The sequence below is a fragment of the Cyprinodon tularosa genome, unplaced genomic scaffold, assembly GCF_016077235.1.
Source record: "Cyprinodon tularosa strain WSP-4 unplaced genomic scaffold, ASM1607723v1 ctg928, whole genome shotgun sequence".
NCBI classification, from domain to species: domain Eukaryota; kingdom Metazoa; phylum Chordata; class Actinopteri; order Cyprinodontiformes; family Cyprinodontidae; genus Cyprinodon; species Cyprinodon tularosa.
In genome coordinates, this window is record NW_024039705.1 from 97,418 (window position 1) to 122,924 (window position 25,507).

The window sequence follows — 25,507 nt, forward strand, 5'->3', positions numbered from 1 at the left end:
TGGTAGGATTGAGAACATGGAGATCTCAGGAACGCCTCCAGACCAGAACCCAGACAGGAGAAACTTTTAGTTTATCTGCATTTAAAAATGGCTATGAATTCTGGGAGTTGGAGTCCAGCCCAGTAATGTTGATTTTCCAGCTCAGCATAGAACTGTTCCTCAGAAAGGAGGAGCTCACTTTCATTTTAATCAGTTAATAAACAAATCTTAATTACTTCAGTTTAATTGACTTTGCGCTTATTTTTATTTTTTTGCATCATCCTCATTCTGTATGATCATCCATCTCCCTCATCTAAGGAACAGGACTGGTGTCACACCTTATCCTGTGACATCATTTCCGGTTCTCCTCAGCGCTCCATCTAATCACCCTAATGTCTCCGGATTCAGAACTACACTTATAGAGGTCTGTGGTGAGGTACGTATAGCGCCCCCTGGTGTCCCAATAAAAAATGGCCACAGAATAAGATGAACTCCAGTCAGCCATGTTTATTGGGTCAGACCGGGGAAAGCTAAATCTTCATCCATATTTCCTAAAGCTCAGGGAATAAGTGAGCCGGTCGTCTGTGTGATGGATGCAGCTCATTCAGCATTAAGCTACGTTCAGACTGCAAGCAGCAGAAGCAGCTGGAGTTGGAAAAATGTAACTTTAGCTGCTGGACGCGCCGCATGAACTAATGAGAGAAGCTGATCTGGGAGCTGGCAGGGAGTCAGACGCAGCACTGCTGATGCAGAGCGCTATGATCACTCCTCTGAAACAGTTTATTAACGCCTAAATTAACTTCAAATGTAGAAACCTGCCGGCAGAATATGTTGGCTTTTATTATCCTGCTGCCTGCAGTTTGTAGCACAGACCTGAAAAACGCTAACATCTACTTCCAGCCGCCACCAACAGGAGGGGAAAACCCCGGAGAGGCGAGCGGGCCTAAGGCAGCTGCTGCTGGGGATTCCCAGTGACAGCGTATCTGAAAATGGATGGATGGATGGATGACAGCAAATAAAGCTGCCATTGTTCCAGGCAAAGAAAGGATCAGGTAGCTCCGCAGCCAGAGCAGCAAGGATGCTTCAGCCGTGCGTCAGAACTAAACTCGTATAAGCATCAAAAATGAAGCAAGAGGCGCATTCATGCTGCTCCTACTGCTCGCGGTCTGACCGTAGCTTAAGAGCCACTCGGTTCTGCTGAGGTGGTTCCTCAGTTTAGCAGCAAAAAGCTTCCTTCCTCTGGCTAGCCTCTATATGACGTGGGTTATCTCCAGTACCGTTAAATTAAGGTGAGCAGATTTCTGCAATCTGATCTGTGGACGTTTCCAGCTCGTAGATGAACATAAATACATATAATGAAAATTAAAATAGGAAACAAGGACAGTGATGCTTTCATCCATTTATTATATTTATTAATATTTAAGCAATAAAAATCAAGTGTAAAAAAACAGCAAAACAACTTAGAACTCTACTTAAAATAACTATCTGGTGATATAAACTAAAGGTCACTGATCAGTTCAAAAACATCTTTAGGTTAAAGCTCGTTGATCCCTGGAGAATCACCGAACCAGATTAGCTCCTTATAAGGAGTTTTACATCATTCTGTTTTGTTTTATTTTTGATTCTTTCCTCCTGCAGCTGCAGCCAATCGTCTGTCTGACTGTTTGTTGATTAGCTCGGTTTATGCTACATTTACTGTCCTCATCTTTAGTCAAACAAAACACATCAAAGCACTTTTGTTTATCAACCTGGACACAAACCAAACATTTATCACAATGATCAGCCCAGTTCAACTCAAATGAAGCGATTACCACGCTCAGCATAACACCGGGCAGCTGAGACCGGTTCTGATAACCAACTTCCTGGTCTGTTTTAAAAGCGTTGCGCTCTGCTCCTCATCTATACGCTAACAGCTGCTAATCAGCTAGCAGACAGCTGTTTCTGTGCGCAGCATGCTCACGCGCTCTTTGTACCATATTAACAGTGTACACACAAGATTTTCTCCCTCATTCATAAAACGGTAAAATCGGGGACATTTCAGGGGACAGCGTTAGCCGAGGACAGGTGGTCCAGAACGGGGACGGTCACCGAAAAATCACGGAAGTTTGGTCACAGTAGGTTACATCCAACAGTCCAGAAACATGACTGCTAGCTTGATTGCTCTCTTTAAGTCGTCCATAAAGCAACATGGCATCACTTTGACCGACTATTTGCTTAATTTAAGTCCTTAAAACTCTCCTCTGTGACCTCAGAGGGTCGATCGGTCTCTGAATGGGCTAAGCTAACAGCTGCTAGCTCTGACGCTCAACTGATCGGACAGTTTTCTGATTCTCTGATGGAGGATTGAATCTAGAGGGTGAAGGTTTCCTCATCTTTACTAGGAACTCCAGGACATTGCTGCACCCCCTCAGCATTAACCCTTCACTATCAACTGTCACTTCCCAGAAGTCTCACTCGCAGCTGTGGAAACCAGCTTGATTGAAGGTAAGGGGGTATAAACGAGAATGGGACGGCTTCTTCCCTACAACGGAAAAGGAAAGCAGTCATTGCTATGGCAACGCTGCAACGTGGCTGTAGCTCGGTGTTGCAAATTCTTTCTTAAAGTCGTAGGGGAAATCATATGTAAATGTCAAATCATTCTGGCCTTAAACACGTATATACATTTTTATAAAAAAAAAAATCCTGTTTTAAAATCTGCGTTTTTTCTCATTATCTTCTGCAGGCCAGTTAGTTCTACGTCAGCCTGAACACCGAAATTCGGCCAATCATATATCAACGGTCATCTGTCAATCAAATATTTTCGGTCATAGCATCTTGATTCATATGTCGCAGCTAATATACGCAACGGTTGAAATCAGAATCCTTTCCTTTCCCATTGAGTTGCGTCCCAGTGTTCACGGGGATGGACGTCTGTGTCTTCGGCAGGCGTAGAGCTAACAGAACTGGCAGCGTTGCGAGGCAAGGGCTCAAACATGCAAAACTACTTGGAGGACCTTCCATTTTGGATTTTTTTTTTTTTTTTTCCATATACCCAAATGTTACGGGCTGGTTATTCTGAGCAGTTTGTCGCAGATATTTTTGATTTATGCCCAATATTGAAGCGTGGTCTGCGCTATGTTTTTCCACGCCACGCCAGAGGGCCAATCAGGAACTAGCTGTGGGTCTAGATACGGCCGAGGCGGTGAGGAAGTGGGGGCAAGTTTGTGCGACAACGGAGGGACATGAGGGCCAAAAAGAGCGGGGACCCAGGTGGAAAAAGGGTCCCAGCGTTTTCGCGAACCTCGCTCTGCTAGCTGCTCCATCTTCACCAGTCGTTTTCCACAATGGCGGTCAGACAAACAAAACAAGCCGGTAAGGAACCAAACAGGAAATACGGATAGTGTGGAGCGGATGTAGTGTGACCAATCAGAGGCCTCCTGTCGTTGGCACTGTCTGCGCTCGCCTACAATTTTGGAGAGGTGCAGCAGAGTGCCTGCGAAAGGGGCGGGGCATATCTGCCTTGGTTTCACAGTGGTTTCTGAGTATAAATCGGCCTTCATTGTGATAAAGATGAAGGAAACCAGCAGAAATTACTTTTGGAGAAAAGTGCTTCTACCCATAATGTGGTTTGGGACGGCCCTTGATGAGGGTGACCCTCTGTGGGAAAGCGCAAACAGAGGGTTAGTGCTCAGGGTTGGTGTTTAGGGGCCCGTTTAGGATTGGGGCTGCGTCATTTAGAGACAGTGAGGCGCTGTCAGTGGCCTTAAGGGGTGCTAAACCTGGAAGCTACATGTCTAACGCCCCCTGGTGGCTAGAATTAACAGCATTGCTCTAACTTTGAATGAGTGCATTGTTGTTGTCCCAGTGACGGCCCTGTCCAGCAGACCAAGGCACTGTGACCCTGAACGGACCGTTCAACACCCAGGTACCCCGTGGTTCTGCCCCCCATGTCCTCCCCCAGCTGGCTTCTGCTGAACGACCTCATCGCAGCACTCTGCAATCCTCTTGGCGGCCCTCTTGATGAAGCGGACCTTCCCCCGCGCCCTGGTGACCATGGCGTACTCGTGGGACTTGAGCTTGGCGTAGTAGTCGGAGAACTTGTTGTAGAGGACGGAGATGGGCATGCCGTTGAGGATGATGCCGAAGGAAATGCAGCCGAAGGCGAAGAGGCGGCCGAGGTTGGTCTCTGGCACCATGTCGCCGTAGCCCACGGTGGAGATGCTCACCTGGAGGACCAGACAGGAGATGATGATGTTCTCACTGTCCTCCAGGTTTAATGGAGACATTCCTGAAAACCGCGGTCTGATCTAGGTGTGATCATTCCTTCCTTCCTTTCCCTTCCCCCTCCCTCACTTCCTTCTTTCCTTCATCCCTCCTTTCTTTATCACTCCTTTCTTTTCTTGATCCCTTCCTCCTCCATCAGTCGCTTCTTTCCTTATTCTATCTCTCCCTTTTTCTTTCCAAACTTTCTTCATCCTTTCCTTCCTTCCTTCCTTCCTTCCATTATCCCTCCTTTTTTCCAATGTTGATCATTCCTTCCTCCCTCCTTTCCTTAATCCGTTCCATCACACACCTTTATCCCTTTCCTTATTTTTATGCCCTCCTAACCTCCTCCTTAACCCCTCCCTCAATTCCTTCCTCCTTTCCCTCCTTCCCACTTTCTTTTCCCTTCCTTGTTTCTTCCATTCCTTCCTAATCACCTCCCTTCCTTCCCTTCATCCCTCCTCCTTCCTTTATCCCCGCCCACCCGCTCGCCCGTTCGTTCGTTCCCTCTGGTATTAGTGTCTGATGAAGGTCCACTCACGGCGGCCCACCACCAGGCGTGTGGTACGGAGGTGAAGTTGGTGTTGTAGACGTCGTGCTCCACGCTGTGGACCATGGCGGAGAACATGAAGATCCCCATGGTGATAAAGAGCAGCAGACAGCCCACCTGCAGAAGGGAAGGAGGTAAGGAAACATGGAGGAACCATCTTCTATTGTTCTAACTTTTATAGCCTCTGGGGTTTCCTGCCAGTGAGGAGCTCCTGGAAAACCTTCGATGGGAGCAAAGGAGGTCCATCCATGGAGGTGGTCTTCTCTGAAGGTTTAAAGACAGATCCCGCCCACCACTGAGAGGAAGGAAGGACGAGGACATTAACTTCTTCACCTCTACTAACCAGAGAAGAAGCTTCAACCATCCAAGTCCTTCCAGCTCCAACATCTGCTCAGCTGAGGAGCTTCAGAAATGCTGAAGGTTTTCAGGGAATCTCCTGCTGGGAGGAAGCTCCTGATCCGGTAACGGTTAGCTCAGACCTGTTGGTAGCACTGCCTCAGAGTGAAGCCGAAGGCTCTCAGCCCGGTGGAATGACGAGCCAGCTTCAAGATCCTGAAGATCCTCATCAGACGCATGATCCTCAGAACCTGGCCCACCTACAGAGACACAGAAGGTCCATGAATCGTCGGGGGCAACCGTTGTAGAGGGTCACCACCTGGTCCTGAGGTTACCTTCCCGACACGCGCCACAGTCTCGATGTCCCCAGAGTGGTGGTGGACGTCCCGGTCCTCGAAGCACTCCAGCAGCATCTGCAGGTAATGCGGCAGGATGGCGATCAGGTCCACGGTGTTCAGCACGCTTTGCACGAAGCACCGGAGGTCAGGCGTGGAGGCCAGGCGCAGCAGATACTCCAGGGTGAAGAAGGCGATGCAGGACGTCTCCACGCCCTCGCCGTAGAATCTGCCACTGGGCTGGCCTGACGGCAGCTGCAGCAAAGAGGGACCAGAGGGAAGTTCTCAGCAGGTTCTCGGCCTCACAGGTTCCCTCAGAGACGTACCTTAAACTGCATCTCCTCCACCGTGTTCAGCGTCATGGCAACCAGCGACACCAGCACGAAGAAGGAGGAGGCCACGCCCATCAGCTTGGCGGTGATCGAGGAGAACGGCTTCTCCATCAGATTCCAGATCTTCCTGCGGGTCGACCCCAAGGTCATGTGATCAAACATGGAGTCGTTCTCCTCCAACTCCAGCTGCAGGAGCAGGAAGAGCGTGATGGAGCAACCAGGAGCTGGAGTCATCCATCCATCCATCCACCCATCCATCCATCATCCATCATCCATCCATCCATCCACCATCCAACCATCCATCCGTCCATCCATCATCCATCCATCCATCCATCCGTCCGTCCGTCCACCATCCATCCATCCATCCATCCACCATCCATCATCCATCCGTCCGTCCGTCCACCATCCATCCATCCATCCATCCACCATCCAACCATCCATCCGTCCATCCATCATCCATCCATCCATCCATCCGTCCGTCCGTCCACCATCCATCCATCCATCCATCATCCATCCATCCATCCATCCGTCCGTCCGTCCACCATCCATCCATCCATCCATCATCCATCCATCCATCCGTCCGTCCGTCCACCATCCATCCATCCATCCATCCACCATCCATCATCCATCCGTCCGTCGTCCACCATCCATCCATCCATCCATCCACCATCCAACCATCCATCCGTCCATCCATCATCCATCCATCCATCCATCCGTCCGTCCGTCCACCATCCATCCGTCCATCCATCATCCATCCATCCATCCATCCGTCCGTCCGTCCACCATCCATCCATCCATCCACCATCCAACCATCCATCCGTCCATCCATCATCCATCCATCCATCCATCCGTCCGTCCGTCCACCATCCATCCATCCACCCATCCATCCATCATCCATCATCCATCCATCCATCCACCATCCAACCATCCATCCGTCCATCCATCATCCATCCATCCGTCCGTCCGTCCACCATCCATCCATCCATCCATCCATCCATCCATCATCCATCATCCATCCATCCATCCATCCATCCATCCATCCATCCATCATCCATCCATCCATCCATCATCCGTCCATCCATCCATCCATCATCCATCCATCCATCATCCATCCATCCATCCATCCATCCATCCATCCATCCATCCATCATCCATCCATCCATCCATCCATCCATCCATCCATCCATCCATCCATCCATCCATCCATCCATCCATCCATCATCCATCCATCCATCCATCATCTATCCATCCATCCATCCATCCATCCATCATCTATCCATCCATCCATCCATCATCTATCCATCCATCCATCCATCCATCCATCCATCCATCCATCCTTCCATCCATCAATCCATCGTCCGTCCATCCATCCAACATCTATCTATCCATCCATCCATCCATCCATCATCTATCCATCCATCCATCCATCCATCATCATCCATCCATCCATCCATCCATCCATCCATCTATCCATCCATCCATCCATCCATCAACCATCTTCCGTCCATCCATCCAACATCCTATCCTATCCATCCATCATACATCCATCATCCTATCCATCCATCCATCCATCCATCTCATCCATCCATCATCCATCCATCCATCCATCATCTATCCACTCCATCCATCCATCCATCCATCATCTATCCATCTTCCATCCATCCATCCCATCCATCCTAGCCATCCATCAATCCATCGTCCGTCCATCCATCCAACATCTATCTATCCATCCATCCATCCATCCATCACCATCCATCCATCCATCCATCCATCCATCCATCCATCCATCATCTATCCATCCATCCATCCATCCATCCATCCATCCGTCCATCCATCCATCCAACATCCATCCGTCCATCCATCAATCCATCGTCCGTCCATCCATCCAACATCTATCTATCCATCCATCCAATCCATCATCCATCCATCCATCCTCCATCCATCATCCATCCATCCATCCATCCATCCGTCCATCCGTCCATCCATCCATCCGTCCATCATCTATCCATCCGTCCATCCATCCATCCATCCGTCCATCCATCCATCCGTCCATCATCCATCCATCCATCCATCCATCCATCATCCATCCATCCATCCATCCATCCGTCCATCCCTCCATCCGTCCATCCATCCCTCCATCCGTCCATCCATCCATCCATCGTCCGTCCATCCATCCGTCCGTCCGTCCGTCCATCCATCCATCCATCCATCCAACATCCATCCATCCATCCAACATCCATCCATCCAACATCCATCCATCCATCCATCCAACATCCATCCATCCATCCATCCATCCATCCGTCCATCCGTCCGTCCATCCATCCATCCGTCCATCATCTATCCATCCATCCATCCATCCATCCATCCATCATCCATCCGTCCATCCGTCCATCCGTCCATCATCTATCCATCCATCCATCCATCCATCATCCATCCATCCGTCCATCCTCTATCCATCCATCCATCCATCCATCCTCTATCCATCCATCCATCCATCCATCCTCTATCCATCCATCCATCCATCCATCCTCTATCCATCCATCCATCCATCCATCCTCTATCCATCCATCCATCCGTCCATCCATCCATCCATCCATCCAACATCCATCCATCCATCCATCCATCCAACATCCATCCATCCATCCATCCATCATCTATCCATCCATCCATCCATCCATCCTCTATCCATCCATCCATCCATCCAACATCCATCCATCCATCCATCCATCCTCTATCCATCCATCCATCCATCCATCCATCATCCATCCATCCATCCATCCATCCATCCATCCATCCATCCATCCATCCATCCATCCATCCATCCATCCATCCATCCATCCATCCATCCATCCATCCATCCATCCTTCCAACATCCATCCATCCATCCATCCATCCATCCTCCATCCATCCATCCATCCATCCTCTATCCATCCATCCATCCATCCATCCATCCATCCATCCATCCATCCATCCATCCATCCATCCATCCATCCATCATCTATCCATCCATCCATCCATCCATCCATCCATCCATCCATCCATCCATCCATCCATCCATCCAGATGTTTCCCTCCCAGTCGATGACCTAAAGCTGCTTCAGGGGAAGTAAACTGATGACATCATCGACTTCATCATCAGCCTAAATCTGGGCCAAGAAGCAGCTTATTGCTGCTCTGCCATCTGTCCAGACGCCGCCGCGCTGCATCATGTAGGTCAGAGGCAGGAAGCAGATTACATCCCTAAGACCTCAGGTGGTGAAATAACAGCAGAACGCCGTCGTTTCTGGACCCGCTACGACTTCTGGTTTGACTGGCCGCTGACGGTTTGGACCAACAGGCGGCTGAAACGCGATCAACCCTCTAATGATCCACATCTTATCTACCTTTCATACTTTAAACTCTACAGCAGTGAGGAGAGACTGCATCAGCGGTGACCTCAGAGAAGCAGCGGTTCTTTCCATCAGTCTGGTCACAGTCAGGAGTAGAGACAGCTGCTAATCAGCCAGACCGAACTGCAGCCAAAGGAAGCCCAGACTACAGCCTTAAGGTAACAGGTCAAAGGTTAAAGGTCATGGCTGGACAGTTAGGAAACTAAAATGTCCTGGCCTGATTGGAGGAGCTGAAGGAGCAATTCAACACAGTCCGATGTGAGTCCAAACGGCGTCACCAACAAAACTATGACCCAAACTCAGCAGCAGATGTAGAACAGAATAGAATAGAATAAAATAGAACAGAATAGAATAGAATAAAATAGAATAGAATAGAGGTATTGGGGAGAATTTTTGCAACCTTTTTAAAAGACCCGCCCTCTCCGTTTAAAAAAAAATGCACATGCACAACCCTGTACCCGCTCCTGAGAGGGAACGCCTATCAAACGCGTGCAAGAGCGTGCACAAGCCCATTTCTCCTCGTGCACACTTCCTTTAAAATTTGTTCTCATAGATCATACAAGCTCACTGTGTCCGAACGTCCACCCTAACCCCTAAATCCCTCCTTCACTATAGAGTAGGGACTATAGTGAACTCAGTTAACTGACCGTTCAGATAGATGATCACTGCCTTTTGATCCCCGTTGGTCACGTAACTCCTGCTCCCGCTGTGCGGTGCCTGCACCATCTGTTATTAGGGTAGCGACAGCGAGCTGCTGTGACAGCAAATCCCATAATGCTTTGCGAGGAGAGCTCAGCGCAAAGCCTTCTGGGATATATCTGCCTCCGCTGAGGCCTTTCTTTTCTTCTCATACGCTTTGTGGACACTTTTTCCTCTTACGACCCTCTGCCATTTTTAAAGAACCGCAGTGAGAAAGGTGAGCTTCAATGACCGTCTGAAACCGTAGCTCTCCACAGGTATACGCCTGAAAGTGTGCAGAAAAAGCTAGCTAACGGGACAAACGCGTAGGACGGCCTTACGTAAACATATCACCAGAATGATTGACAGTTAGGAGGACCACTTATTTAGACGATCCACCCGGAAATAAAAGATCGTCCTCTATGATTTTAAAAGGAGTAGGCGGAGCTGCAGACGGAAGGTTCAGTAAACTCCTGGACCGGCTCACCTCAGCTAACAGCTCCCTCTGGACCTTCAGCTGCTCGTTCAGCTCGTCCTGCCTCTCTTCGAACGAGATGCGGCAGCAGCGATGGGTGTATTTGATCCTCACCCCCCAGTAGTGGATCTCCTCCAGGAAGTTGTGCGGACACAGCTCCTCCTGAATGCTCAGCACTCCGGTTCTGTTGGACCAAAGAAGATAAAAACCTCCAGCTGTAAAACTCATCACTGAGCCGTAGGGTCTGGACTTTCATCCGAACTCACCTGTAGAAGTTGAAGATATTGTGGAAAACTTTTGGGTCCCGGTCGAAGAAGAACTCGTTGCTCTGGACGACGTAATCGTCACAAAGGTCCAGCTTCTTGCTGTGGTCTGTGTAGGTGGCCAAACGGCCGATCCGGGTCTTTGGGTACCGCACGGCTAATCTGTAGGGCAGCAGGTAGACCTGAGGAGAAACCGTTACAATCATCTGAGTGGTTCTGGTCTGAGACGGACCGTCTGCTGGCTCAACCTTCAGATAGTAAAGCTTTACAACAACATCAAATAATCTGAAATCATTCACCTGCAGAAATACTGATTATAAAATCAAAAAGATGCAGTTTTCTTCATTGTGGAAAAAAGAGAAAATATTAATGTTTAAACTGAAGTTTTTTGCCACAAAATAATTAAATTAGAGGTGTTAAAAAAAGACAAACTCTGCATTGTTATAAAAAACAAACAAACAAATAGAAAAGAAAGATTACCTTTCAGAATAAAAGTTTTCCAAATACTAAATAAATTAAACTTCTGGTAGAATCAGAAGTTTGCTTTGCTTTAGCATCAGCTGCTAAACCAGCAGATAGAAAACATGAAAGATTAAATTATTTTATCCATAAAGAGAAAAAAAAATGATTTTATTAGTTTTATCCAATAAGCTAAAATAATGAAAGTTTCAAAGTAAAACAAAAAACTCGAGAAAGTATAGAATTTATAAAAATGATGAAATCTAAAGAAAAATAATAAATATATAAAAACCGAAAATGCAATAAATTATAAATGACAAAAATCTAATTAAAATAATGAAAAAAAAAATGAAAATACACATACAATTAATCATAGAATGAAAACAATTAATTACAATTTATTTATTGTTCAATCTTTGACTACTTTTTAAAAGTGGAAATTTGTATTTTAATTCACTTTTAAATTGTATTTTTAATCCTCCTTATTTATTATATTTAACCTTATTTTCCTTCAGCTATTTTCTTTACTTTTACTTGTTATGATTGTTATTAATATTTAATAAAGCAGGAGGATGATAAATGCCATAAAGCAGGAGGTTTCTCATGTTCTAATGTTACCGTTCCTCCAACGTTGATGTTGAGGGTCAGATGTTTGGTCGGAGACACCAGAACACGAGACGGCGACACCGGTAGCCGATCCTCCACCTCCTCCCGCTCGTACTCGGCGTAAAGGTCGTAGATGTCTCTGCTCAGGTCCTGCACAAGTCAAAATATTCAAGGGGATGGAGAACGAGTCAATTCTATTCAGTTTATTTCTATAGTGCCACTTCACACCACATGTCATCTCAAGGCACTTTACAATTCACCTTTACAGGTTTCTTCCTGTTCAGTTTTTCCTCTCCACTGTCGCTACAAGCATGCTTAGTGTGAGGGATTTCTGAAGAGTCAATGAGTCGATGCAATTAACTCAACTCAAACTTTATTTATAAAGCACATTAAAACAACTGGGGTTGACCAAAGTGCTGTACAGGAATCACAGTTAAGCAGTGTTTGGCACGTTACTTTGATAAAGTAATTAGTTATAGTTAGTGTTGCACCAATACCGATACCAGTATCGGACGGGGCCCCGATACTGCCCTAAAATGGTTGTATCTGTATCGGCGAGTACCAACAAATAGGGCACCGATACCATTTTGACAGCCATAAGTTTATTCAACTATTGTCACCCACTCCTGGTAGGCAATAAAAAGTTCTACTGGATTCATTTTGTATTAGATTTTTTCCTGCTTCACAAAGGTAGGCAGCAGCTTGACATGAAGCCATGATGGCAATTATTTTACATTATTATGGTATCGGTATCGGCCGATTGCACAGGTATCGGGAATCGGTATCGGGGCCAAAAAATGGCATCGGCGCAACACTAGTTATAGTTACTAGTTACTTCCCCCAAAAAGTAACTGAGTTAGTAACAGAGTTACTCCACAATAAAAGTAACTAGTTAGTAGTAAAAGTAACTATTGCGTTACTTTTGGGAGTGTATGAAATTAATAACTGGGGATGTCTAATTCTGAAATCCTGTGTTTGGGTTGTTATAGATACTGAAACATGTAGCTCTATCTATCTATCTATCTATCTATCTATCTATCTATCTATCTATCTATTCCATCCATCCATCTTTCTCTCTTTCTCCATATAGGCTAATGATCCTTCACGATCTCCATAGTTCCCCTGTGGCGTGAGCACAGGGCGGATATTGCGCGCCTTTAGCGAGCATGCGCATTTCCTGTCGCTTGCGCGTTGAATCGTTCCGCCTGCGCTGTGCGGAGATGCACGGGAAACCGTATCTGATGGGGAAATGCAGCTCGAGGTAACACCAGTATTTCCATCTGGAAAACGCTGTTTTTGATTTTTGATTACTTGTTACTAAAAAAGGGAGCGGCGTTAGTAACGCTGTTACTTTCAACGCCGTTACTCCCATCACTGCAGTTAAGGAACATAAGATAAAAACTGAAGGCTAAAATACATAAACACATAAAAATAGAATAGGATAAATGTTTCAATTAAAATACATTTTAGAATAAAATTTAAAATAAAATAAAATTTTGCCAAATGTCCACTTAGACATGATTCAAAGCCAGGGAGAAGACTGGGCACGGATTTGGAGAAGCTCAGTCAAATACTGGGGGGCTAGACCATTGAGAGATTTAAAAAAAAACAATAAAATGTTTAAATCTATCCTAAAAACAACCGTTAGCCAGTGCAGTGAGGCTAGAACAGGTGATATGTGGTCACGTTTATGTGTGCCAGTAAGGAGACGGGCAGCTGCATTTTGTACCAACTGCAGACGGTGTAAAAGTGAGTAGTCCAAGCCAGCATATAAAGAGCTGCAGTAATCCAATCTTGTATTGATGAAAGCATAGATTACGGTCTCCGGATCTTTTTGTGGCAGGTACCCTTTCACTTTTGATAAAATTCTTAACTGGTAAAAGCTATTTTTTTACGACCGAACTAACCTGGCGATCAAATTTCAAACTGTCATCAAATATTAAAAACAAGATTTTTTACTGATGATCGAACGTTAGGTGTATGATTTAAAATTGTTTAAGCAGTTTTTTTTTTTTTTTTTTCCCACAGGGACAGTACAATTAAACATTGCAACCAAACAGGTGGCTGATGTCCAAGTACATAAGGCTTGTAGCCATGGGCTAATTTGCAGCCTTCGTCCCTAATTAGGCTTTTAAAAGGTGTTAGCATTGAGGGGGAGGGAGGTTAATAACGACACACAAATGCATAAAAACACAAAGAAAAAACAAAAAAAAACAAAACAAGAGAAGTTAAAACAAAAATGTACAGTACAAGCCAGTTTAGTGCTCACACTTTTGATTGTCTTTGAGCCATTTTTTCAATCTTGTGGAGAAAAGTCGAATATCAGTCTGTGACTGAAGCTCCAGAGGCAAAGAGTTCCAGAGATGTGATGCTTTCACTGAGAAGGCGGACTGACCCTTAGATGTCCGACACCTTTTAATCCTGCACTTCCCACTAGCTCCAGCTCTTGTCCTGATTCCTTCATTTGCATTCTTTAAAACAAATTTACAGATTACCTCAGGGGCAAGACCATTAAGGCATTTAAAAATAGCTTTTAAAAATGAGAAATTTATAAAATTTTCAAATGTCATCATATTGTGTTTTTTAATAATTTTGCATTGATGCCACTTCACCGGTTTTTGATTGAATATTTTTAATGTTTGCTGGTGAAGTGAGAGTAAAGGTTTTAAAACAGACTTTGTGGCCTGGGCCCAAACGATGGCGCAATAAGACATATGGGATAAAATCATTGCATGTAAATATACTTGTGCAGCTTGATTTGATACACATGGTCGAATCATTCGAAAACAGTTTATATTTGTCTTTATAGTTTTTGTCATTTTCTTAATATGGGCATTAAATTTCAATTTTGAATCTAAAACTACACCCAGATACTTAAATTCACCAGCCGGCTTTATTTTAGTTAGAAAATGACTGGATGGAGTTGTTGGATTTTGAAGTTAAAGGAAAGTAGATTTGGACGTCATCAGCATAACAATGAAAAGAAAGATTATGGTTCCTGAAAATTGACCCCAAAGGTAACATATACAGGAGAAAAATAGGTCCAAGAATGGAGCCTTGGGGAACCCCAGAACTGAGAGGAGCTGAAGATGAGGTGAATTCGCCTAGCTGCACAGAAAAGCTCTGATCAGTCAAATAAGACTGGAACCATCAGAGAGCAGACCCTGTAATGCCCACCCACTGCTGAAGACGCGCTAAGAGAATCCCACGGTCCACCGTGTCAAAGGCAGCTGAAAGATCAAGGAGCACGAGCATAGCAGGATTTCCTGAGTCAACAGTCACCATTAAATCATTAAAAACTCTCAGTGCTTTGAAAGGTTTGAATCTGGTGAACTGTAAATTGACCTGAGATTACATGTGTTGTGAATTGGAGCTATAGCAGTGCTTCTCAATTATTTTCTGTTACGCCCCCCCTAGCAAGAAGAAAACTATTCGCGCCCCCCACTCCCCACCATGACTTTCCATCTCTGCATAACATTTTATCTTTATTAGCATTAAAAAAAAAGAAAAAAAGAAAGATATATTGTGCATATATTCAGCATGTTTTGCTGAAAAAACTCTAGCAACTTATCGGCGTGATTGGGGTGTAACGTATTTGAGTGACACGCTAATTTATTTTGCTACATGGTGTCTGCTTCCAGCATTTTTAGACACACCAAACACTTTCCTCTTCTCCAACTGTGATCACAGTGAAGCCAAGCACTAAATACGCTTCGTCGTATTTCCTCGTCTTAGCTTTCGGGTGACTTTCTTTTGTCTCATTATCTTTGTCTCTCTTTTCTTTTCATCCCTGTTAAAAACTTTTTCATTTTGGGGATTGTTATGTTGAATAACGGAGGCTATAGATAGAACGCAGTCGGAGCTTTCTGTTGACTCAACACTGGCAACCAAGGCAAAGCTGTTGTCTTGTAAGTGGTAAAATGTTGTACTGTCCCAAACGTGATAGAAGTAACAATGAGAGCGCCACTTCCGCCTACTGCAGTGGATGCACAATTACACTTTATACTAGTACGGCCAAAAAAAGGGTCACACGCGCCCCCCCAGGTATCGCACCGCACCCCGAAGAAGGGGCCCGCCCCACTATTTGAGAAGCACTGCGCTATAGAAATAAACTGAATTTAATCAATTCTTCTTCCAGCAGCCAGCTGAAGTCGATCCGCGGTAACCTGACTCCGCCAGATGGATTTGCTCCGCATATTTTCCGTTGAAATAATTTTGGGAAGGGGCGAAAATACTGGTTAGCTGATTGGCCCATGTTGGTGATAGACGGGCCAAATAAACCAATCAGATCTCGCGAGCTTTCAAGGTTTCACTCGCAAATCAGTCTGGAGACTCTCTGTTAAAGAAAATTTGGAGCCGTTCACCAAACGAACGTCCAATCAGCGTTGGCTTTGAGGCGGATTGAGGTGTGACGCAACGAGAAGCGCGACAGTTCAGTCTAAAGAACATGGCGGCTTCAGCCGATGAAACTAGCGTTAGCGTGGCTATCGAGCAAGTTTTATGGGAATTACAGAGTATTTCTTCACTGAAAGAAGAGCAAAACACTGCTCTGGAGGCTTTTCTCAGAGGAAAAGATGTTTTTGCTCTTCTCCCGACTGGTTTCACCAAGAGTTTGATCTATCAATTGGCTCCTCTTCGTCGTCGCTCTGTTAGTACGTCATATGCTTCGTTGATCTTATTGGTTTATTTGGCCCGTCTATCACCATCATAGGCCAATCAGCTAACCAGTATTTTCGCCCCTTCCCAAAATTACTTCAACGGAAGGTTTCCAGATGGATATGCGGAGCAAATCCATCTGGCGGAGTCAGGTTAGCATAATGCTGCCACCACCGTGCCTGGAAGTTGAGAGACGTCCATTGCGAATGAATTAGACACACTCGACAGAGTAAAACAGGCTCACTCTTATTTTAACAAATATGAACATTTGATTATTCAGAAAAAGAAAATTAATTAAAAGCTCAGACTGTAATCCTGTCCATGACTGGAGGAAAACTAACAGTGAAGCGTTCAGCCTCTGATATGAGGTTTAATTTTTTATATTTGTTGTTCCAGGGTCTTTAGTTTAGAGAGCAGGAGAGAAAAGCTTCAGATGGGATCTTAATGAAAGCTGAATAACGACGGTCTGACCTGCATGGAGTTCCATGGCTTGATGAAGGTGCAGATCAGATCCAGCTGATCCTCCGGTTCTTGGACCTGAATCTGGCTGCCAGGCTTGTAGCTGGAGAACAGACTCCTGCTTCGGGCCCTCAGCTGGTTCAGCATGGCGTCGCTCACAGGGGACACATCCCAACAGAAACGCTTTCAACCAGAAGAAGAGAAAACATCCTGCAGGTTTTCTTTTCTCCTCACATTCAGCTCAGACCTGCCTCAGAGAGGAGAAGTCGTCATCCGGCGCCGCTGGCTGAGATGATCCGGGTGCTTAAAGTTTTAAGCACTATTATCCTCTGCACTCCATCTTTCCACGTCTCTCTCTCTCTTCATGTCGCCACAAATCTGCCGGATTTACAGCAAGATCAGGAGCTAAACACTTAAACACTTTATAGGCGTCATTATGAGGCTTTGCTTGCTGAAGATGAGTTAAAGGTTACAGCTCAGGTTTTTATGTCAGTTATATGTTTTATGTGAATTATCTGCTAATTTAAACCACAAATTTTTTAAATCTAAAGAATAATTTTCCTTATATGTGAGGATTATGAGGAGCTGTGCTATGCTGGCTAATCTAGTAAAGAGGATAAATTTGGACTGGATTAAAATCCTTCAGGAGGATTTTATCTTTATGACCAAAAAGATTCAGGTAATAAATCCATTAATTGAAAACTTAATGGAGGCACTCGGCATAAAAAGGTCACATGACCTGATCAGTTTGACTTCAGTTCATAAACTCCTGTAATTTGCTTTGATTTGATTCATCGTATAAAAACATTTCAGGTGATGAAAGCTTAAAACAAAACGACATGGGAAGAATCAGACGATTGAGAGACACATGGATCTATCTGGGGTGGCCATCTTTGATGCGGTGGAACCTTTATCTGGTTCAGAGCACTGGGTGGAGATCAAGGAACGGTTCTGCGGTGGTTCAGGTCCTCCTCTGCTCCTCTCTTATATGGAGTCCCTCAGGGTTCTGATGTGGGTCCCCTTCTTTTTGCTCTTTGCTCCCACCTGGTTAAGTTCTTGGGAAGCACTTTTCCCTTTGATGCAGACGGTAGATTTATTTCTCACCGAGGCGAAACAAACCTGTTCAATCTCTTCTGACATGTTTGGAAAATGTGACATTTTTAGACACTTAAACATTTTTCATTTTGTATATACAGATTCTAGTTTTGGCTTATTTATTTTTTCTAATTATACCTTTTAGATGATGGAAAGTGCGGCCATCTTTAATGCTTTTATCATCTTTCCTTTTTAATTTTTAGGTTCTGATTTACTTGAAGCAGCTCAGTATAAATGGTCATAATGTTGAATTAATGTCTTCTTTGGTTTTTCTGCTGGGATTAAGTGTTGCTCCTAATCCCATTCCATTTTCAGATCTACTTTCTTGCCTTCAGTGAAGGAAAATCTCTCCACCTTACATCTCATATAACCAGATAAATGAACCATATCGGTTCAAACACCGTATAGAAAATCAGTTCAGGTTTGTTTTCTCAGGAAACGGCAGACGGAGCCCTGAAGCTTCAGAATTTAACATCTCAAGTCCCTCTCCTCCTTAATCCTGGTTATTATCCGACATTTCGCCTCCCGGCGGTTGGATAAGATTAATCCGGCTGGCAGGAAAATGGGGATGATGAATGGATGAACGCAGCTCTGCGGCTGTCATGGCATCTCAAATGCCATCCTAACATTTGGGGAGGAGAACATCTGGAGCTGCAAACAACTCGGAGCATTTAGATCCCATCATTACCGGCTATATGGTTCAGTTTATAAAAATGTTAGTTTTAATATAAAAAACTAAGAATTTTCCACTGAGGTCAGAGTTGAAATAACTGACCGAATAACCTTCAGACCAAACACCTTTAGGCCACGGCTCCTTTAACGACGGAAAGGCCAGGGAGACCAAGCATGAAGTTTAAAGGTGGGAGGAAGATTTATTCTGAGAAAAGTAGAACCTTGATGTCCAACATTACTGGCAGGAGAAGCAGAGGCCAGCTGAGATGTTTAATGCGGCGCCATCATGGTCTGGGCTGCCCTTCACCTTCCTTCAGTGGAAGGATAGCGCCCCAGGCTGTTCAGGAGGTCAAACAGCAGCTGGCTGAGTGGAGATGTTTCAGCAGCATCCATCGTCACTAAGGGCCTTCATCAGGGTGATGATCGGGTTTAATCGGCAGGACGTGAAACTCAGTCTGACCTGAAGTTTGTTCCAACATCAACTTTCTATTGGTCCATCCTGCACATTTCAAACCAACCGAGAACCTTTGGGGAGGGAGGTCCATAAAACTGGACTCCAGCTCCAGTTAGCTTCCAGTTAGTTAGCTTCTACCAGCGTTATGGAAACACGCGCTTCCAGCAGGCTAATGCCGATTTATGGAGCTTCTCATTACAGGCAGGATGATAATCTGGATGAACTGACTGCAGTGACCATGTTTTCAGGAGGACTTTCTCACTTCATAGATTCAAACTACTTTTTACCCACTGATCACAGCTAATAAAGCTGCCATTGTTCCAGTTAAAGAAAGGATAGGGTAGCTCCGCCCACCGCGCATCAGACTAAGGGTGTGCAAAATAATAGTCATGACGATGCATCGCAATTCTAATTTTTGTGATCTACTGCATCGATTCTTGAAGGCAAGAATTGATTATAAAAAAAAAAAAAAGAATTACAATACAGTAATGGTTGGCGCACATCAGCCAGACCAAGTGTAATACAACTTCCAGTCCAGCAGATGTCGCTGCAGATGCTGCCTTGTGTCACAAGCATTTCCGGCCGTGGGATACTGCGACGAGTCATGAAATGACTGAAATGACTGAGACAATTCGCCCCGCGGCTCCATCACATTTCAAGTCAGATGCTTGGATGCATTTAGGCTTTAAAAACAAAGAAGGTAAAAATGAAATTGACATGATGTGAAAATATCGCAATGCATCGCGATACATCGCAATATTTCAAGTATCGTGATAGAATCGCATCGTGGCATGTGAATCGTGATTTGAATCGATTAATGACTTTTTTGCCAATACCTACGGAAGAGGATTAGGGCCACTGGGAAAAAAAACTAAACTGATTTTTAAATTTTATTTCAGTTTAAAATGGGGAAAAAGTCAGAATTCTGACTTTCTTCCCCCCCATGTTAAACTGAAATTAAATTTAAAAATCATTTTTTTTTCAGTGGCCCTAATCCTCTTCCGTAAATACCCACCCCTACATCAGACCCACTTTACCACCACGCAGCTGGAGCAGCAAAGATGCTTCAGCCGCGCGTCAGAAGAGGCCGAGGAAAAAAATAAAAATAAAAAATGAGCAGACGATTCGTTTTGAACACTGATTTAGTTTTAATTCAAAATTACTTTAGGAATCAGATCATTTCCAGATGCAGTTTCATTATTTTCTCCTTCACTGTACAAGGCTATAAAAAGTTCACAGCAACAGCACAAACATACAAAATAGTCATTTACCAAATTCAGCCATTTTTTTTCCTTCCGTTCTGAAATAAGCCGGAGCTCTGAGGTCTCCAGCCATAAACAAAGTCCGTTTATACAATCTGATTTACAGAGAGAACTTTGATCAAAGTGCATCAAACCGTGTCCTGATTTACAGTCACGTCTCTGAGGGAGGAAACATATTTACACTGTTTACAAACGCTGTAACCATGGCGACGTCAGCAATAGTAATCCGAATGTGCAAGAAGAGAGCGATAAAAAGAGGCCCCAACGTTTGCTTCAGAACCGGGTAAATATTCGCCCTCTGCGTCGTCTCCAAACATGTTCCCCGTTAAGACCTGAGAACCGGGATCCTGGTTCCAGTCAGATCCAGGAAACCGTTTGATAAAGTTTCAGCCTCGGCTGAACCCAGAAAGAACGGCTGAGCAGAGACCAAACCAGAACAAAAAAAACAAAAATCCATAAATAAATTCAGAACGGCTGTGAAGCCAACATGGAAGTATTCACATAATAAATAACATTTCCTCTTCACCACAGATCAGGACTTAATGCACTTCTGAAGGCATGTGGTTCAACTGTAAGGGCTGCTGCTACGGAAACCCGTTGGCATGGTAACAAGGAGGCAGCCATGTAACTGAGCAGGTTTCCGCGAGAACGAAGAAGTCCGAGAATCAGGATAAATCGTCTTCTGTGCTGACGATAGAAATCTGTGACGAGAGAAGAAACTTTCATCAGTTTAGACGTTTCTACCTTAAATAATGTTAAGTAAATTAGTCTAATAAAATATCACTACATGCAGATTAAGATAGTGAGTGTTATACATACAGGTCATTTCATACATTTACCATCAATTACTGGTTCAGTTTGATTTAATGGAGTGAATTTTATTCCATTATTGTTGAAAAAAATAGCTCAGGTTATCCTGATCTATCTCTATAGTTCTGCTGCTATAGGCTTAGACTGCTGGAGGACATAGGGACCCCTTTTTCATCATTCTATCTCTATTCTCCCACTCTGCAGAATCTGTTAGTTCAATCTCTAACGTTCTGCTCTCTCCGCTTTTTCTCACTGAGCCTGGTTCTGCTGGAGGTTTCTTCCTGTTCAACGGGAGTTTTTCCTCTCCACTGTCGCTACAAGCATGCTTAGTGTGAGGGATTGCTGAAGAGTCAATGAGTCGATGCAATCAGCTGGTTTTCCTTAGATAGAAAACTTTGAATCAATGATCTGGTGAACTGGAAAGTGACCTGAGATGACTTGATGGGAATAGGAGGCATAGAAATTTTTTTTGAAGTTACATTTGTAGATTACATTTCCAGAATTAAATTTCCAATTCCGTTTGAGTAACTTTGCCATCTTTGATTTTTTGTTAGTTTAAAAAACATTTTTTTTTTAAATAAGTTTGTGTTAACTGAGTTTTAGGAATCCCATCGTCTCAAAGACAGCAAAGTTACTCGATAATTTTTGATTAAGTTTCTTCTCATAATTGTATTTTTTTTATTTTTTTATTTACAAAACTCTTCATTCCAGCAATAATGGAACAAAATTCACTCCGTATCTCTGCATCCGCTCTCCTATTAGACAAATTATCCCCACTTATGGAACTACTTTATATAAAAGGATCCTAAAATATTTTCATACGAAGACGAAGCATCTTTTAAAGTTTAATCAACATATCTGAGCGCTGAGGTGAGCGATTCTGCCTCAGAGACATTGAGAGATATTTGCTCAAAGTCTAAACAGCTTTGAGAGAAAATATGCCTTTTTATTTCTCCATTAACTCCGATCATCTACTTCAGGATATTTTTCTGAATTTTCCAACAGGCTGAACTGATTCTACTCCTCTTGGCTCCATATTTGATGCTGGCCTCATTTAGAGGTGAAACGAGTGCGTCTGCTGCAGATGTGAGGTTTCAGCCTCCTAGTAGCTCAGAGTTAATCTGTTTAATCTGAGAGATGCGCTCCAGTCAACAAACACGGGATTAACGGAGCATAAGGTTAAGTTTGGAGGACGAGTCGCCATCGGGAGGAAAACTGCTGCAGGAACAGGTTCCTAATCTCCAGCTGGTTGTGATGAAACCAACTCACCGCTGGGTAGGTGTGGCCTACGTTGGCGCCGTGGCGAGTGATGTCGATGTTTAGGTCTTCTTCTGTGGTTTTAAGGTAGACTGGGTTGTCGAAGTTCATGCTCTTATGGTTTTTCAGCTGCCAGTTCCTCCACATCAGGTAGGCGCCCGCCCCGGCCATGGCCAGCAGCACTGCAGCGGGGGTCAAAGGTCAGATAAGGGCTGGAGTTTGAGGCTGATGTTTCTCTGTACTTACAGACAGGCAGGATGGCCCAGGCTGCAGCAGAGCCTCTGGCTGTGGAGTCCACCTGGATGGACGAGCTGATGTTTGCTTCTGGAAGAGAAAAACAAAAGCAGCTCAATGACCTGCTGTCTGCTTGTTCTGATGAAGACCATCTGCAGGATGGAAACTAAAGTTCTCTACATCTACAGGAACACAGATCAGCAAAGAGAACAAAGCAGGAAACCTTTAAGACTTAAAACTTAGAAACAGGATCTCTAAAAACAAGCAGCAGAGAGTTAAACTAGTTCAGGTCCATGAAGAGGATCATCTCAGCTTCTTAAAGGAAAAGTCGCTCATATTCAGAATCCAAACTTCTGAAAGTTCTTTAAATGTGAAATGATTCCATCCTGTTCAATAAATGATCAGTGTTTTTAATTCAGAGTAATTTTCATGTGAATGCGCTTTACTGGAGGCATCCATGTTTGTCAAAGAACACTACTGCCACCTACTGGTATGTGACGTCACGGTGCGGTATCGGCTGTTGATCAAGTCCCAGTGCTGTATCTGGTGTTTGTCACAACGCGCTATTATCCAAGTCATCTTGAAAACATTCTTCTTCCAAATGTTGGCTACATATTACGGGTTTTTTCTCTGGCCAGAAGTTCGATGGCAAATCCTCCCTCTTCAAGTTGGCGATCCAACGACCAACCCGTCCGTGGAGGATCAGGAATCAGAAAGGTGGAAGAACTCTTTTTCACTTTTCCCCGATGTATTCCAGCATCCAGCTGCCATGCACGTGGGCATTGTCAGTTTCACTATAGCTCTGGTGAATTTCAATGGTGAAGTCCTCTGGCCTCGTGAGACCATCCTGATCTCGCGAGCTTTCAAGGTTTCACTCGCAGATCAGTCTGGAGACTCTCGGTTAAAAAAATTTTGGAGCCGTTCACCAAACGAACGTCCAATCAGCGTTGGCTTTGAGGCGGGTTGAGGTGTGACGCAACGAGAAGCGCCACAGTTCAGTCTAAACAACATGGCGGCTTCAGCCGATTAAACTAGCGTTAGCGTGGCTATCGAGCAAGTTTAATCGGAATTACAGAGTATTTCTTCACTGAAAGAAGAGCAAAACACTGCTCTGGAGGCTTTTCTCAGAGGAAAAGATGTTTTTGCTCTTCTCCCGACTGGTTTCTGCAAGAGTTTGATCTATCAATTGGCTCCTCTTCGTCGTCGCTCTGTCAGTACGTCATATGCTTCATTGATCTGATTGGTTTATTTGGCCCGTCTATCACCAACATAGGCCAATCAGCTAACCAGTATTTTCGCCCCTTCCCAAAATCACTTCAACGGAAGGTTTCCAGATGGATATGCGGAGCAAATCCATCTGGCCGAGTCAGGTTAGAAGTCCTCTGGAAATCTTCAATAATTGTTGTTGATTGCAGATGTGTCTAGTAGTTCCCATTGATTTAGCTTGGAAAGCGGGGAGAATGGCGCTAGGCTTACCGCACCGTGACGTCACTGCTGGAAGATGGCAGAAGCGAGGGGCTACTAGATTTGGGCAAAAACGGCCTCTCCCAGACTCAATGATCACCACGAAAATTATTAAATTTTTCTTTACTTTTTAATACTAAATTCATTAAATCGATCGTATTAGTTTCAGGTATAAATAATGATTCGTTGATTATTCCTCGCTGATCGGACTTTTCCTTTAAACACGGTTTATTAGTTAAATTATGTGAATTTTAACTACAGAAGAGGAAGTGATGAAATCTGCTGCTTGAACTAAAACTTTCTGGACTGATTAACATTTACTTTAGGTGGACGATCGCTAAAATCTCTCCTGCAGAGCGTCTGCAGCAAAACAAGAAACAACCAGGTTTACGTTAAAGATAATCTGAACGACCTTCATCCTGACAATCTGAACAGTTTGATTCACAGGAAGCCAGCAGCACAGAAATACTCTGATTACAAACCATCAGACGTTCCTACTGAAAATCAGGCCGGTGACTAAACAATTAAAATTTAAGATACATTTACAGTAAATATCCTAAAAGGAAGCTTAACCCTTCATAGGACATTCAGTGAAATACTTGGAAAATGCAAATTTCAAGCCAATAGTGTTATTGGAATCCAGGACAAGACTTTATTACCTTTGTAACATTAAAAACAAATATGAATATTTTAATAGAAAAAATATAAATTTAATAACTGCCAACTTGCTCAAATATATTAAGAAAAATAACAAAAAATCCTTCTATAAGAAGTGAAAGAAACATTTTATTTGGTCCAACATAACAGAGGCATTAATAACGATACTGGCACTTAGATATTTTAGTTTATAAACCTAAATATTTTTTTTAACTAGGCTTATAAACTTTTCAATTAGCTTTTGACTTTGACTTCTTAACTTTTTTTTTCTTTCAACTTGTAGCCATGTAGCAGGATATTTGCTGAATGGCTGGATATAGATCTTGTGCTTCTAGACCTCACTGAGGGAAGTAGACTACATTTGTAAGGGAGAAGCAGGTGATCAAAAATGCTAACTCTCCTATAGAGGCGTTAAAATAAAAGACTTTCTGCATTTATCCAATCTTCCCACCAAAAACCCCTCGAGAAGCACAGCATCAGGTCGTTACTTTGACTAGACCAAAGCTTTTCAGGTCTAGTCAGACATTTCTCCGTGATAGAGCGGCGCTGCATACCTGCTGGCTGACATCAGTCCATCTCTATCCAATCATTTGTTTGAAATGGTGCATTTATTTTGGAATCGTTATTTTATCATTTAAATGAAAGAAAAGCCTTTAAACAAAAACAGCAGTCATTAAACGAATCCTTTCAGCGCTGCCATGAAGGAAAGAGAAACCTGATCTAATGATGAAGATTCATTCCAGAACCTTTCAGAAACTTCAACCCTTTGGTAGATAACACTCTGCTTTCAACCAATCTTTGCTCCCCTGATTAAAAAACTAATCACACCCAAACATTTAGGGAT

The 25,507-nt window shown here is 44.0% G+C and overlaps 2 protein-coding genes across 3 annotated transcripts in view; both read right to left on the reverse strand.

Annotated features, from left to right (window-relative positions):
- Positions 1 to 3,277: 3,277 nt before the first annotated feature.
- kcnv2a (potassium channel, subfamily V, member 2a) lies at positions 3,278 to 17,122 on the reverse strand. The gene is made up of 9 exons (XM_038274741.1): positions 16,771 to 17,122; positions 11,656 to 11,793; positions 10,582 to 10,760; positions 10,328 to 10,499; positions 5,769 to 5,960; positions 5,443 to 5,697; positions 5,251 to 5,367; positions 4,763 to 4,888; positions 3,278 to 4,184 (listed from the first exon to the last, which is right to left on the reverse strand). The coding sequence occupies exons 1-9, from the start codon at positions 16,903 to 16,905 to the stop codon at positions 3,873 to 3,875; spliced, it is 1,626 nt and encodes a 541-aa protein (XP_038130669.1). The 5' UTR covers positions 16,906 to 17,122; the 3' UTR covers positions 3,278 to 3,872.
- Positions 17,123 to 20,103: 2,981 nt separating this feature from the next.
- The window catches only part of vldlr (very low density lipoprotein receptor), a 43,080-nt gene continuing 37,676 nt past the window's right edge, over positions 20,104 to 25,507 (reverse strand). For both annotated transcript variants that reach the window (XM_038274743.1, XM_038274744.1), the window contains 3 exons: positions 22,555 to 22,632; positions 22,321 to 22,490; positions 20,104 to 20,942 (listed from right to left, as the gene is read on the reverse strand). In XM_038274743.1, the coding sequence (XP_038130671.1) occupies positions 20,907 to 20,942; positions 22,321 to 22,490; positions 22,555 to 22,632 (284 nt within the window). In that variant the 3' untranslated portion in view covers positions 20,104 to 20,906. The remainder of the gene's footprint in view (positions 20,943 to 22,320; positions 22,491 to 22,554; positions 22,633 to 25,507) is intronic.